At 34.3% G+C, this 15,595-nt stretch overlaps 1 protein-coding gene across 4 annotated transcripts; it reads right to left on the reverse strand.

The window, feature by feature from the left end:
* Positions 1-7,367: 7,367 nt before the first annotated feature.
* Positions 7,368-15,286, reverse strand: LOC18436786 (zinc finger CCCH domain-containing protein 40). 4 transcript variants are annotated; one of them, XM_088852587.1, is made up of 5 exons: positions 15,000-15,286; positions 13,968-14,234; positions 9,518-9,698; positions 8,779-9,002; positions 7,368-8,378 (listed from the first exon to the last, which is right to left on the reverse strand). In XM_088852587.1, the coding sequence occupies exons 4-5, from the start codon at positions 8,829-8,831 to the stop codon at positions 7,556-7,558; spliced, it is 876 nt and encodes a 291-aa protein (XP_088708713.1). In that variant the 5' UTR covers positions 8,832-9,002; positions 9,518-9,698; positions 13,968-14,234; positions 15,000-15,286; the 3' UTR covers positions 7,368-7,555. The 4 variants fall into 4 exon arrangements, with proteins under 4 accessions (XP_088708713.1, XP_088708714.1, XP_006847071.1 ...); XM_088852588.1 differs by having other exon boundaries at positions 13,968-14,254; XM_006847008.4 differs by lacking the exon at positions 9,518-9,698.
* Positions 15,287-15,595: the final 309 nt, after the last annotated feature.

Below are 15,595 nucleotides of genomic sequence, written 5' to 3' on the forward strand. Positions count from 1 at the left end.
CACAATTTATGGGATATCAATTTACAAATGAACATTTCACAACAATGCTATAATCAATTGCAAAAATATCAATTTTTAAGTAATAAGGCAGTCATTTACACATGAAATTTACAATGTCTAAATATTCAAAAACAGTAGAAAGAAATCTTACAATTTTACTAACAGCAGAAATATCATATTTATTTCTAATAATTTTACAGCATTTAAAATTTCTAACATAGTTAAAATATCACAATTTTATTAAACAGATTATTTTTCAAAATAATGAGGTTACTTGCGCATAAAATATATCGTGCTTAAAATTCATGATAATAAGCAGAAATAATTATTTCATTTCATTTTTAAAAAGAACGGATTATTTTTCAAGATAATGAAATCACTTACACACAAAACTTATAAAATAAATATCCTGAACGGAAATATCACTATTTATTAAAAACAGACTATTTTTCAGGAAGACGATGCAACTTATCTAAAATATTTGAGAGGGAGCTTCCGATGAAAATTCGCCTAGAGAGAGAAAGAGAAACATGTCGATGGGGTTTTCAGTTGAGAGAGAAAAAGAAAAAAAAAAACTGATGGAGTTTAAGCTTTAAGAGAGAGAGAGTGAGAAACCCGTTGGGGGGGGGGGGGGGGGTTCGTTTTAAGAGAGAGAGAGAGCACAAGAAACCCATTGAGGGGTTTTTAGCTTTAAGAGAGAGAGAGAGCGTCCAATAAATAAAAAAGCACCTCAATGCAAGGTGTTGTAATAAGAGGTGTTAACATAAAGGTTTAAGATGGCGGACCTAAGGTCCACCAAAATAAAATTGAACTCTCAAATATATTAACAATAATATTTTTTATTTATTGTTAATATAAAAGAAATAATATCCTAACTGTATATTAGTATTATTATTATTATTATCATTACTAATATATACTTATTATTTTATTTATTTATTATTTGTATTTATTTTTGTTAATACTATGAATATTATTATTGCTTTCTTTTTTTCTTTTTCTTTTTTTTAAAAAAAACAAGTTTAGGATTGTTACAGTAAGATACGCATAAGTTGTTATACAAATCTCCTTGACGCATTGGAATTGCATTTATTGAATTGATAAAGTAAGTACAGAGAGAAAGAGATTTAGCGACGGAAAGAAGAGATAAAAAGAGAATGAGAGAGAGAAAGAAGAGATAAATATTAAAAAGAATTATAGAGAGAAAGAATAGATAAATATTAAAAAGAATTAGAGAGAAAAAAAAGAGATAAATATTAAAAAGAATTAGAGAGAGAAAGAAGATATAAATATAAACAAAACCGTAAAGGAGAAAAGGGTTTATAGGGTGCGATACTATTACGCCATTTTGAGTGTCATAATAATACTTCAACTCCTTGCGATATATCTGTATAACATTTTACGTTACTTAAAGTACTATAATGGTGCTTCATGGTAATACGACTACCATGAAAGTTATTTTGGTAAACAAAACACTTAAAATTGAAAAAAAAATTAATGTCAACGAGGTTTATGAAAGTTGAGGGGTTTTTTCTAGATAGACGAAAATTAAAGTATATTTATGATAATTTTTCATAATCAACAATAAATCAAACTCCAATTGGAGATGATATGGCCCGAGCGCTCCGTAGGAGCACGAGCCCAGGCCATGGCATAGCCCAGCCCTATTTATCATTTCTTCTATTTTGAATATATTGACCTGGGTCAAACTAGACCTAGGTCAAGGCCCATCTTGTATAGATTAGGATCCCTGGCACAAGCCAGGCATGTTTCCAATTGCCAACCCTAACAAGTCTATAGTTTATCACGATAATGTTTAATAATTGGAGCTTTTGACTTCAAAAGTTTGAAAGTTCCAATCTCCTATAACACTTCTTCATTTGTTGGCAAGAAGTGTTATGGTAAATTAGCTCTATAAAGTTTTAGGTTCTCAAAAAATGGGAATCTTTAGCTTCTATCTGCTATAGAAGTTAATTATCATATTTTTCAAGAAATTTGCATCTCGCTTTTTTTTCTTTTCTCTCATCCTTTCTCTCTTTCTAATTCTCTCTAACTTATTTTTCTCTAATCACACTCTTTCTCTCTGTGATTATGGTCTCTCTTTTTGTATCATTTATCTCTCTAACACCTTTCTCTCTTACACTCATATCTCTAGTTGTAACCTTTTTCTCTCTGATTCTCTCTAGACATGCTGTTTCTCTCTCTAACTCTCTTACCATGCCATTCCTCTCCCTAATCTTGAGCCATCTCATCCGCTAAATTCTCACTCACTCGTACTAATCTTGAGCCATCTCATCCGCTAAATTCTCACTCACTCATAATGTTTTTTCTTTCGCTAATGCTCTTTAAATCCTTTCTCTCTCTAAACATGTCATTTCTTCACTCTTTAGTAGCTCTCTCTAACATTGCCATTTATCTCCTAACTCATTTCTTCTCTTTGATTGCGTCCATGTTCTCTCTCTATTTTTATCTTTTATCTCTAATAATGACATTTCTCTTTTTAATTTTTTTTTTTAAAATGCCCTTTCTCTTCCAACTCTTTTCTCACTCTTAAATCTTCCTAACCCTCTTTTTCTCTCTCTTTAAATGTGCCCCTTCTCCCTCTAATTATATCCGCTTATCTTTAGGTCCTCTCTCTCTCAAGTGCTGAAGCATGTTCTCTGTAAAACTTTATTACAGCAATTTGAAGCCTCAACTTTGTATTGGAGAAATCACAAAACAAATTATCAAGCAAAAATTCAAGTGAATAGGAATTTCAAGGTTCCAAAAAATTTACAAATATGTGCCTCACAAGAATTTCAAATGAATTAACAAAGGCCATGTGTATGTTGATCACTATTATTCAAGTTTTATCCCAACTATTTCAGGCCGACTACATAGATTTTATTCTGCCATTCCGCTTTATCAATAGATTACTCTCAATCAGATCATAAGTTACTATGTTTTTTTTCACATCTTCCATTCATGTTATTTTGGGCATTTTTCTTGCCCTTTTAGAGTCTTCCACTTAAACCAAATATCTTTTTCTAACAAGTATTATATTCAGTCTACGATACACATGGTCAACCTACCTAAGTTTACCTTTCCTCATCTTATCGCCTATCGGAATCACCCTTAAGTTCTCTAATATGTAATTATTTTGAATCATATCCTTTTTTGTCTTGCCACTCATCCATCTCAATTACATCCACATCTGAGCTATACTCATCCTATGGATATGTTTCTTGACTACCCAACACTTCTTCTTATAAAAGCATGGATGTGTTCTTACAAGGTCCTATAAAACTTTCCCTTTAGTTTCATTAGTATACGATGATCACATAAACTTAAGATACACCTCTCCACTTTGCCCACCAACTCTAATTCTATCCACGACATTTTTCTCAATTACTTCATTCTCTTAGATTATCATTCTTAGATATCGAAAATAATATTTTTTAATGTATTTCACTGTTATCAATTATAAACTATTTCCTTGTTTGTGCCTATTATTATAAACTTGCCCGACTAATTATAGTGTCTGGATCCCACTTCAAATTATGGATTGGGATCATTTTGATGATTAAAGTTAGGAAATTTATGTATAAATTATTTTTATTATGGAAATTTAAAAATAAATTATTTTTATTTTGTATAAATATACTTCATATATTTCATATTCTTATCCTTATAATTACGCCTTCCTCTTGAATTAATTCGTCACACTTCTAAATTTTCCGACACATTTATTTTGCAAATGGATTGGAGGATTAGTTAAAGACATAAAAGAGATTATAAATGGGTCGGGGGATTAGTTAAGGAAAGATAAGAGATTATTAGTAGAAAAAGTCAAAAAGATAGTTTCGAGAGAAAAATATTTGTTGGTTGTGGGCATTTTGCCCAATATAAAGCCTTATAGTTCACTCTTTGTGCGCCACTTTTTCACTTTTATGTCTAGGGAAAGGTTTCTATATTTTCTATACCACATAGAAGTTCTATCATCTTCCTACGATCCAGCCATCTAATTTTGATCAAGAGAGCTACTCACCGTTTGATCTTAGATCAGAAATCTCAAAGTATTTTATTTTTAATTTTTTTATACTAATTGTATGAATATGAAATTTAGTACGTGGCATCTTCTCATTGGGGCACGCTTATTGACAATATTAAAAATAATTTTTCGATAAAATCTCTCTCTCTAAAAATCCATCTCTCTCTCTTCACTTCTCGATGAGTTTACCAACCAAGAGGTTTAGCTTGAGCTCGAACACGAGCACACCTTCTCATATGTATGAGAGAGATGGAGTTTTAGAGAGAGAGAGAGAGATAGAGTTTGGGTTTTAGAGAGTGATGGAGTTTTAGAGAGAAATGGAGTTTGAGTTTTAGGGAAAGAGATGGAGTTTTGAGAGAGAGATGAAGATGTGAGAGAGAGAGATGGAGTTTGGGTTTTATAAAGAGAGAGATAGAATTATTTCATAAGTTGTTGAGGTCAATAATACATAGTCAAAAGGGTTCAGGGGGTTGAAAGATAGAAAAAATGGAGTCATTTTGTTTACAAATTATAGTTTCAATTTTTGGATTTGATGAGATATAAAAGTTAAAAAGGATGATAGGATATTTTCTTTAAATTTTTTAATGTAGGGGAAACATAAAAAGCTTGCCCTTATATTTATTTTACAATAATTTCACAGCATATTGTTGAATGCAACACTCATGTTCCACAGTCCTTGAATGCGGCTTTGCTCGGTGGTCTCTTCTACAACATTGTAAACCGTGCGGTGCACATTTACCTATTGGTGACAATAAATGTTCAAAGAATTTTTGCTATTATACTACACTACCCAGGTTTTTATACTGAAAGATGAGATGATGCTTTTTGTTCTAATAAATCTACCAATTATTTGTAAGTGAAACTTTAACGAACTTTATAAACCATTTTAAAGAAACAAATCTTGAAACTATTATGAGTGAAAAAATAAATCAATTTTTGTTGTAAACTATTTTGATATCCATCTATTAAACCTACATATATAAAACCACTATTAAGGGTAGTCCAAATTTATTGTGCAAAACAATATATAAATGCATAATTGATAAATTGACCCATAGGATTTAAAATGTATAAGAATTTCGTATGATTTACAATGTATTTAGCTAGAAAACAATCAAATGTTCAATATAATTGTAAAAATTAATTTTAATGTTTAAATATAAGTAGTGTCGCCCCTATATTGGGGTCATTCAAGGCCAACAATATGAAACCTTCAAATTAAGATAATAATGGGGTTGTTCAGTATTAGCAACATGGATTCACATTTTTTTCATTGTAAACCCATGTTTTATGCTTGCTAATATTGAACAACTAATAGCTTGTTTAGGGTATTAACGAAAATAAGGGAAATTAGGTAATTCTTTAACCCGGGACCTTGGACCAACTAAAAAGACACTAAGCAAATATAATTATGAAAAAAGTTCATATAAGGCTAGCACGTTATATCGTATAATCAAGTTGCACCTTATAAATCCATTGCAAAGGCTATTTAGACATTCGAAAATCATCTAATTGGTCATCTCAACATTGTATGAATATTAATTAAAAAAAAAAAAAAAAGATTTCAAATCCCATAAATAGTACGTCTTGCGATATTATCTAGACCGTCTGTTTTCAAAGTTTCCATGTTTTATAAATCTGCTTGATTTGAATCATTTTTCGAGTTTAAAAAAATTTATAATTATAGGTTTAAATAGATTTTCAGGCCATACTAAAAATTTTCAACATATCTATAACGATGCACCTTACTTTGATGGATTAAGGTTGCAACGTTATGCACACCACACCATTTAATTAATTTTAGCCCAATAAAATTGACCGATATATATATCATGACCGCAAGTTATCGAACGATGCGTTTTGTAGAAGTGAATAATAATTGTAATGCTGCATGCAAGATGTCAATACCTTCTCCCATTGATATGTTCATCTTAAGCCGGCCGGATTCATGTACTAGGACTCTCAACCAACACAAGTACGATGGTCCACGGCTAACGTTTGATTTTGTCTATCTTGCATCTCTCTTGTCCTTATGGGTGCCCTACGAATTAACATTCATTGAGGGCACGTTTGGTTCGTGTGAAAATATTTTTTAAAATATATTTTTACTTGAAAAAAATTCTCTCATAGTGAAAATATTTTCATACCAATTAATTGTCAATTGATATAAAAAAATACAAAGACCAATTGATATGAAAATATTCTCACAACTAACGACATAAGAAATTTCTTTTACATGAAAATATTTTCCAAACAATATTTTCACACGCAAACATTTTCCTTCTTAACAAGGGACCAAAACGAACTGGCGCCTAACCACACTGTGTGCAATGAAGTACAGACCGAGCAAGAGCTTGAGAGCGTGCATGTGATAAACCATGCAGATGTGTTAAACCATGCAGAATTGATCGTAATGAAGTTGTACTTCAACATGTATTTTAAACAAGGAAAAAGTAAAAAGTTTATATAAGGTTGCAACCTTAAAATGTAGAACTACAGATGTACCTCAAAAATCTATCGAAAAAAATTGTTTTAATGTTGAAAAGCCCTCTAATCGAAATATATGAATAGGAAAAAAAAAAGATTTTGAATTCTATAAATAGCGCATCTTGTAACACATTATCTAGACAGTCCATTTTCTCTAGACCGTCCATTTTCAAAATTTTCATATGTTTATAGATCTACTTGATTTTAACTATTTTTTTTAGTTTAAAATTTTATAATTAGATATAAAAATCGATTTGGAGATAATCCTAATTGGAGGTGCACCTCAATTGGATTGTTTAAGGTTGCAACCTTATAGAAACCACACCCTTTTAACAATGTCACCGCATGATGAGCACCTCATTAAATTTGCAATATCACAAAATTTTGTTATACAGTTGGGATGTTTTTGGCACCATCTTGAAAACAGAAAATTCAGTAATAACAAATACAAGTCTTAAGAATCTTCAACAAAGGAGAATATCTCGATCGATGGTCCCATCTTGAAACCTCACTACAGCTCTGGATTGCAATTACTGAGTTCTCAAGTCCAAATCCAAACTAAAGAGAGTAAAAACAAAAAATGCTCTCGCATGGCTGCAAACACAAACTCTCAACTTCTATTGAGTAGGTCAGCAGGATGATCAACCTGGGATGTTGTGGTACAATTGGCGTCACCATTACCATCAAGCCAGGTGATCAATTCCCCACAAGCTCCAGAACTTGCAAGAAAGATTCTTCTTTCATCAGAAACCAAACAAAAACCAAAGAGAAAGGAATTAGAGAATTTTGGAAAATATTAAATTGGGATTGTATAAATCAAGATGCCATCGGAACTCACGTGGGAACGCCATTGATACGATGGTAAGCCCATCAAAAATCAATCCAAAATTCCATCATTAATTGATAACACAAAAATCCATACTAGAAACATATCAAGATCTAAGGATTCACTGGACCAGAACAGCTGATTACTCCACACGAAATTGGAAGGAAACATAAAAGATATAAAGGGGCAGCAAAGGAGGAATTTTAAGAATTTCAAAACTGCTGAGGGTAATATTGTTGTGGTGGTGGTGGTGGTGGTGGTGGTGGTGGTGGCGGTGCTTGTCCCGACTGATAAGGAGGAGGTGGATATTGCTGATAAGGAGGCATAAACCCAAATGGGGGATAAAACTGAGGGTACTGACCTTGTTGAGGTTGACCCTGATAACCATAATGAGGTCCATCTTGAGGCCTAAACTGACCCCCTTGTTGTTGTGTCTTCTTCTCTTGACCATCACCACTTTGTGAGCTACTAGTACTTGCCTCTTGAGAAGGAACAAGGGCACCCATTCTTTGAGGGTCCATTGATGGGTAGAATGTTCTCTCTGGTTGAGGAATGTTAAAGTAATGCAGAGGAGGTGGAGGGGGAAGTGGGTTTTGATCATGGGTGCCCGGTGGTTGTGGTTGGCTTTGCTGTTGAGATATGACAGCTCTAGGAAGTAACCCACCATGAGAAACTACCCCTTGTTTCATGGCCTCTTCATCTTGGGTCTCACCCTCCAGTTTTGGGGCTTGGGGTTTACCCCACATAAGTTTTAGCCTGAGCCCCTTTATGACCAGCTTATTTGAGAGCTCCTCGGCTGCTTTTTCAGCGCCTTCTCGGGTTGTGTATGTAACAAAGGCACACGCCCTTTGAAGCACCATTCTTATGGACTCAATCTCCCCATATGCATAGAAGTGGTCCTTGAGGTCTTGCTCAGTGACTCGCGTGTCGAGGCCACCAACATAGAGGGTCTTAATGCTCTCATCTTCAGGTGGGGTGAGAGAAGGCATGTCGCCTGCCTTGTTGAGAAGTTTCAGTGCAACTGGATCATTCACACTGTGAAAACACGTATTACTCAGACATGCTATATATAAAACAAGTGAAGCTTTTGTTTTAAGGAAATATAGAATGATTCAGATTCCAGATGGTCATGGTAATGGCAAAGTCATATGCATCACTGTCCAATCAATGGGTTGGACAGGAACAAAGGGAGAGTGGGAAGTACCATGCATAAGAGAAATGTATGCTATAAAACCCATGATAATGCTGTTATCATGATCAAATAGATCATACTCTACTTTCCCATCCAATGACAAGTAACACTTTGCAATGAGCAAATTTACATATACAAATGGCCCCAGCTATGAGGAAAATAATTGGAATTTGGATGTCTTCATGCATGGCAACAATGCAACATGGAGGAGGAAAAGATCTTAGATAAGAGTCGAGACCATACCCATAGTAGCGGTCCTTGATATTCTGCTGCGATAACTCCCCAGTTATGGGCATCTCATGCCTATATGGACATTCAGCACCCCTTGTGCATTCACCCCTCACATAGAAACTGCAGACATGTGCACGGTTTCTCTTGTAATATGGTGTTGTTCTTTGGAGCTTTAAAATGGTATCATTTGGGCGAGCTTTTCCATAAGATGATTCATAATCTATCCCAGCTCTAGCCTGTATCCACCCAATGAAATCACTCAACCAATTACAGCAGAAAATTATTACATAGGAACTCAACCCCAAAAGAGAAGAATCTTACAAGCTTTTCAGAACTATTGTATCCATCAACTATAGATCTCTAGTTAAAAAAATGCAACTTCAAAGCAAATAATACTCGCAAATAATTTCAAGAAATTCAGTGCATCTTTGAAAGCATTGGATATTTACCCATTCCCATTCCACAAACAAAGCTTCAAAGCTTCGAGGAAGCATTGGATATTTACCCACCAAAAGTTACATTGCTAATTTTAATTTTAAATACGAAACATGAAGGTGGACGCATTCATTTCAGTAGCAGACATAACCACAACAGGCACTCCCAATGCATTTAGTGACAGAAAATTATAGATTATAGAAAATAAGATGCCTCACGTAGTGTTAAAAGGTATCCATAAAAACATAAAGTCGATTGTGCCTGTAGCTGTTTTACTTGTATTGAATTAACAAACATATAGAAACTCCCAGCTTACCAATGCAGCTCTGTAGATATTTTATTCTACTCCTTCGACATTTTAGATTGAAAATCATAAGCACATCATCAGACAAATCTATAGGAGCCATTTCCATCCCTGTCCCCAGGATTCCCAAACTTCAGATGATATGTCAGCTCTGATGTGACCAGAACAATGAAGGTGTCACCGTTGTTGTCTTCTGGGGACAAGGATAATAAATCAATACATTTGATTGTACTGCAATTTGAGCGAGTATATCAATACAGCCAGCCAAGCTAATCTAAGGAAGCCCAAAAGTTCATGAGCATCACAGCAGATCACTAAGTTAGACATGCACCAGATAAATAGCTTAGAAAATTATTTGGAAGTTATTCCCACGCTACTTTTGCTAGCAGGTGCGTGCTAGCAATTTTTTTTCCAATTTTTCAAAATTGTCATCCATTGTGAAATCCTAGACATCACCTTGAAACCAGATTACTTACAGAAAAACAAAGATGTATATATGACTGAGGAAGAAGAAAACTTTCACAGGCATGACTTGTTCCACTTATTGCAGCAGGATTATCACCTGAAACCACTGATGCTTACTCATATGCTGGCTGGTCCGTTAAATCCAGAAGAGGAAAAAAAAAACTCAGGTTCGAAGGAATAAACCTTTAATCAAGGCCTACAAGGAAGTCTACTCTCCACCCCAAATTCTCTATATTTTAAATTTTCTGCAAGAACCATCTCTAACAAATAAAATTGGCTTTATAGACCATGTACTTGCCCATTATCCGTTAAATGGAAACCTCCAAAACAAGCGTGCGTGTATGACATACCAAACCAGTGAAAAATAAAATAAAAATACGAACTTCCTATTCTACAAGACTGCAACTAACTGACTCTTTACTGACCCATATCCAATTCACCTAATTGAAATTTCTGTTTCCCAGTACTAAAGATAGCCAATTGATGCCTCGATTCCCTCACATCATGCTTCTCATAATACCAATGTCATCAATGGCAGATGCAGACTCAATGCGGTCGCGGGTTCAAATCAGGATGTGGCTCGATGCAGTCCGACGATGCATCACAAATGATGCAGTCAATACATTTAAAAACAATTAAAAAAAATAAAAATATGAGAATGCATGGAAAACACGGATGTGTTATTTGCGTGATAGTAGAAATTTAAATTCAGTACTTCTCTCTAATATATTAGTTGTCCTAGTCGCCTGACACTCTAATAGTCTGAAAAGAGCAACATAGTTATAGTCTTACATGTCTTACTATAAAGCAATCCACTTCATCCCAATAGTAACGACAGTAAACAATTTAACATGACATTCAAAGACCAAAAATACTTGCACAATCACAAGCCTACAACCACAACCTAAAATAACTTAGAAAGCCCAAATCGGAAGAAATTTTAATTTCTTGGATTCAATCACATTGGCCTTGTACTCTTTCAAATATTTGTTGAATCTTTGCTAGAAAACATTCAAAATGAAGCCCCAAATAATATCAAACAATCCAACAAAGAATCAAGAACGACCACAAATTGATTTTCTAAAATTTTGGAAAGAAATTTTTTTTTTTTTTTCTTTTTTTATTTCAATCCCCTTATAACCATGAAATTTCTGTTTCCCAGTACTAAAGATAGCCAATCGATGCCTCGTTTCCCTCACATCACTGCTTCTCTCATAATACCAACGTCATCAATGGCAAATGCAGACTCAATGGAAAATGCAGACCCGATGCGGCTCAATGCAGTCCGAGGTAGGATGCATCACAAATGATGCAGTCAATACATTTAAAAACAATTAGAAAAAAATAAAAATATGAGAATGCATGGAAAACACAAATGTGTTATTTGTGTGATAGTAGAAATTTTAATTTAGTACTTCTCTCTAATATATTAGTTGTCCTAGTCGCCTGATGCCCTAATAGTCTGAAAAGAGCAACATAGTTATAGTCTTACATGTGTTATTATAAAGTAATCCACTTCATCCCAATAGTAACGACAATAAACAATTTAACATAACATTCAAAGACCAAAATACTTGCACAATAACAAGCCTATAACCACAACCTAAAATAACTTAGAAAGCCCAAATCAGAAGAAATTTTAATTTCTTGCATTTAATCCAATAGGCCTTGTACTCTTTCAAATACTTGTTGAATCTTTGCTAGAAAACATTCAAAATGAAGCCCTAAATAATATCAAACAATCCAGCAAAGAATCAAGAACGAGCCTCAAATTGTTTTTCTGAAATTTTTGGAATCACAAAAAAATTTTGTTTCTTGTTTTATTTCAATCCCCTTATAACCATGGAGGCATGGTTGTAGTCCCCCATCCCCCGTCCTCATTCCCCCAGGGGGTTTTAAGTTTTGCCCCTACTCCTGGGCAGACCCGCACATCATGGGCAATGCAGGTGATGCAGCCAATGCAGACGCATATGCAGTCAATGCACCGCATATGTGGCCGCATCGCGAAATCCCACATATGCAAATCAGCAATGCCCCCATAGCCGCATAACGCATTATGTGGCCACATAATGCGTTATGTGGCCGCATTTGATAAAACTGCAATAATACATCAGAAGAATCACTTGATACATTCAAAACACGAAAGAACGAATCGCCTAAAAATCATGTTGATCACTGAGTACTAAGTCCCAAAATGATAAACATAATGACTCAGCAGGTTGCAGACATGTATGCAACATTTTACAAGAAAAAATATTTTAACGAGTGTATATGACATGTAGTACAGCATGCAAATCTGTTAAATAAACCAAACAATATGCAGAGGAAGAATCTAGATAGTATCCTAGCAGCAAATGATAGAACATAAGTATCATACTAAGCAATTTTCATATGACGATTAAATAGACAAACAGTATTCTAAAACCCAGCTCGGGCAAGGTACTCTGCATCTGCCCGAGCTAAGTGACTAGGCCAAGTTGACTTGGACTATCTGAAGTCCAGCTGGAGCCATAAAAAGGGCAAAAAAACATTAAAAAAAAGGAAGTAGAAGTCGTACAAAATCAAAGACTTCAGAAAAACAATAAAAATTTCCATAAATGGTACAAATAAAAAACTATACATGGCATGAGAAAAATGGAAAACCCAAAAAATAAGGGAGCTTCAGAAAAACAAAATAATAAAAATACAAAAAGCATAACAGTATATACAAAATGAGTAAAAAAGCAATTGGATTTGATTTAGTAAAAATTAAGACTTTGAATTGATAAAAATGAAATATTACCCAAGCTTCGAAGCTAATCCACCAAACTTCCCACTGGATGTGAACCGATGCTTCAAGTTCTTGTCAAAGTTTCAATCAAAACCACCAAATCAGTTTTGGGTTTCAAGTTTGTTCCAAGAGAACCAAGCTCTTGAAAAATTCTGATGAATAGTAATTCCAAATTTCAAATCTCTCAAGTCCTAATTGATATTATTTCAAAAGTCAAGCATGTGGTTGGAGCAAGAACACAAAATTAGGCTTAGAGATCAAATTTCATCAAATTCTAACCATCAACTGTGAACAAATTGCAATTTTTTCAAAATCAGTCAAATTCTTTCTTTTTTTTTCTGAGAAAAGTTAACTTAAAATCAGTCAAATTCTTTCTTTTTATTTCTGAAAAAAGTTAACTTAAAATCAGTCAAAATCTTGACTTACATTTTGAACCAAAAAGTCAGATCTAATTTTTGTTCTCAAATCTATTGTTTTCCAATAGATAAATCATGCTAAAATCTTATTGAGGATGCAACTCTAGCCAAAAAGGCCCACCCTAAACCTCAAAATCAAAGAAACCAAGAAAAAAAACGTAGGATTTTCAGCCCCCTTTTGAACTTATCACCACACAATACTCAGGGGAGTATTGTAGCAACTCACCTGGTTATTATGAAACTCAGGCAAATCAGCCCGAGTTTCATACTACACAAGCAAGTTTGTACAGAACTTGCCCCAGTATCATACGAAGTACTGTTAGGTACCCTATTTCGTGCTCCACAGGTTACCCTGTCCAAGTAACTTGCCCAAGTCCAAGTCGACTTGGGTGAATTTTCAAACACTGGACAATAAGTTCCATGACATCATTTATTAAATTAGGATATAAGATAATCTTTCTGTCTCCTATAACATAAAATGACCATGACATTCAAACAGAATTTTGAAGCGTCAAGGACAGGATTTTTAGTCACCAGAAGATATTAAGCACCTACATTAAATCCAGTTTATAAATCTTCCAAAGTAGTAATGGTGCTACTTCCTACTATCATTCACAACACAAATTGTTTGAACCAAAAATAATGGAAACAAAAGTTTAACCTGGGTATTCAATTGCGGCAACAAATTTCAATCATACTCTTCCAAATATTACAGCCATAAAACAAGACCCAACAATTGAAAACCAAAGCATGACTATGATTGTAAACAATATTTAGCCTTATGGACATGGGATATTATTCTACAGCATACCTTGCGATCATGCTCTTCTGCAAAGTATTCCTTGTTCACATCACTCTTTGGAATGGCATCATTGGTAATAGCTAAAGCAGTGTCCCGAACCTGGACTGGCAACCCATATTCAAGATCAAGGAGACACACTTGGCACACATTCTTCAGCTTGCTACAAGTTTGACAAACCTCAGTTTTTTTGTACCTTGCATCACGACCAGGTCTCCATCTAAATACAGTGAAAGGTCTCGAACAAATCTTACATTCCTTATCAAAATTTGCTTTTGTCTGCATCCCCAAAAAAAATCCTATAAGAAGAAGCCTCAGTAACTACTAGACAGGAATCAAAGTTTATATGGATATCATATAAAAAATGTCCAACTTCTCATGAGGAAACATTTCCAGCTAAATTCAGGACATGTGTTTCCATGGAAGTAAAATTCGACAGACTTGCTTCACATCCTCTAAGTAAAAGATATCACATATCATATATAGTGATCTGTGTTTCCATGGAAGTAAAATTCAACAGACTTGTTTCAAGTCCTCTAAGTAAAAGATATCACATATCATATATATTATACACGTTATAAAACACATATTGTCAAATTGTCAGAAAATAAATATTATTTTTTCACTTGAATATCAAAATACTCATAATAGCCATTGGCCTGAAAGTCCAGAGGTTTTAGTTAAAGAATAAAACCCACCACTAAAAAGATGCAATTATTTCTCTATCAGTAAACCAATCTTCAGCACCATAAGAGATTATTTCTCTATCAGTAAACCAATCTTTCAGCACCATAACACAGAGATCAATATGAAAGAGGGAAAGGAAGATCAATATGAAAGAGGGAAAGGAATTCCAATATGGTTCCAACACAAGTACAAAGTTCATGAGAATGAATAAGCAACTGCGATAATTACTAAACGAAGCTTATTTTATTTTAGAAAGGTAGAATGCTCTGTCAAAAACAAAACGGAGTAGATTACTAGCCATTTTATTTTAGCAAGGTAGAATGCTCTGCCAAAAAAAAAACGGAGAAGATTACTCACCATTCGAACATAAGGGTTGTCTCCCAAACACGATTCACATATGATTGGGAAATCAGAACGCTCCCAACCATCAACTTCCGAATCTCTGAGCAATCTGTGCGCCATTTGCTCTAAATCTCAACCAAACCCTAAACCAAAGAAATTCCCCTGAGACCACCCTAAATTTCTACAAAGAAGAATACAGCTTAAAACCCTAGGTTATCCGTAAACCAAGTAATTCGCCTGAAACCGCCCTGAATTTCACCTAAACCCTAAACGAATAAATTCCCGAGACCTTTTCTACGAAGTAGAATACAGCTTAAAAACCTAGCCTAACCTAAATAAGCGAACAGAAGAAGCCTTAAAACCATTGACACTACAAATCATCATTGTCCCGATAAATCCTTGGCTTCGGGTCAGACAAACGCAATCCTGGCGTCAGCTTCGGCCGACAAACGCTCACACTCTTCCACTCGTTGCGATAAATAAAGAAAACCGGATGCAAGTCGCCCATTTAATCGAAATTTTTTCAAAAAAATTAATAGCGACTCTTTCAAAAAAAAAAGACACGTTTTTTAAAAAACTATTTAATATGTGACTTTTTCAATAGATCGGTA

Source organism: Amborella trichopoda, chromosome 11 (genome assembly GCF_054954075.1).
Source record: "Amborella trichopoda isolate Santa Cruz 75 chromosome 11, AtrichopodaSantaCruz75HAP2 v2.0, whole genome shotgun sequence".
Classification (NCBI taxonomy): domain Eukaryota; kingdom Viridiplantae; phylum Streptophyta; class Magnoliopsida; order Amborellales; family Amborellaceae; genus Amborella; species Amborella trichopoda.

Bases quoted from the DNA above. Each gene is read 5' to 3' on its own strand.
- LOC18436786 (XM_006847008.4), bottom strand. From the start codon at position 15,104: ATGGCGCACAGATTGCTCAGAGATTCGGAAGTTGATGGTTGGGAGCGT. The intron at 9,003-13,967 runs GTATGCTGTAGA...GGGTGGATACAG, and splicing joins CAGAAGAGCATGATCGCAAG to GCTAGAGCTGGGATAGATTA. The intron at 8,379-8,778 runs GTATGGTCTCGA...GTGTTTTCACAG, and splicing joins ATCAAGGACCGCTACTATGG to TGTGAATGATCCAGTTGCAC.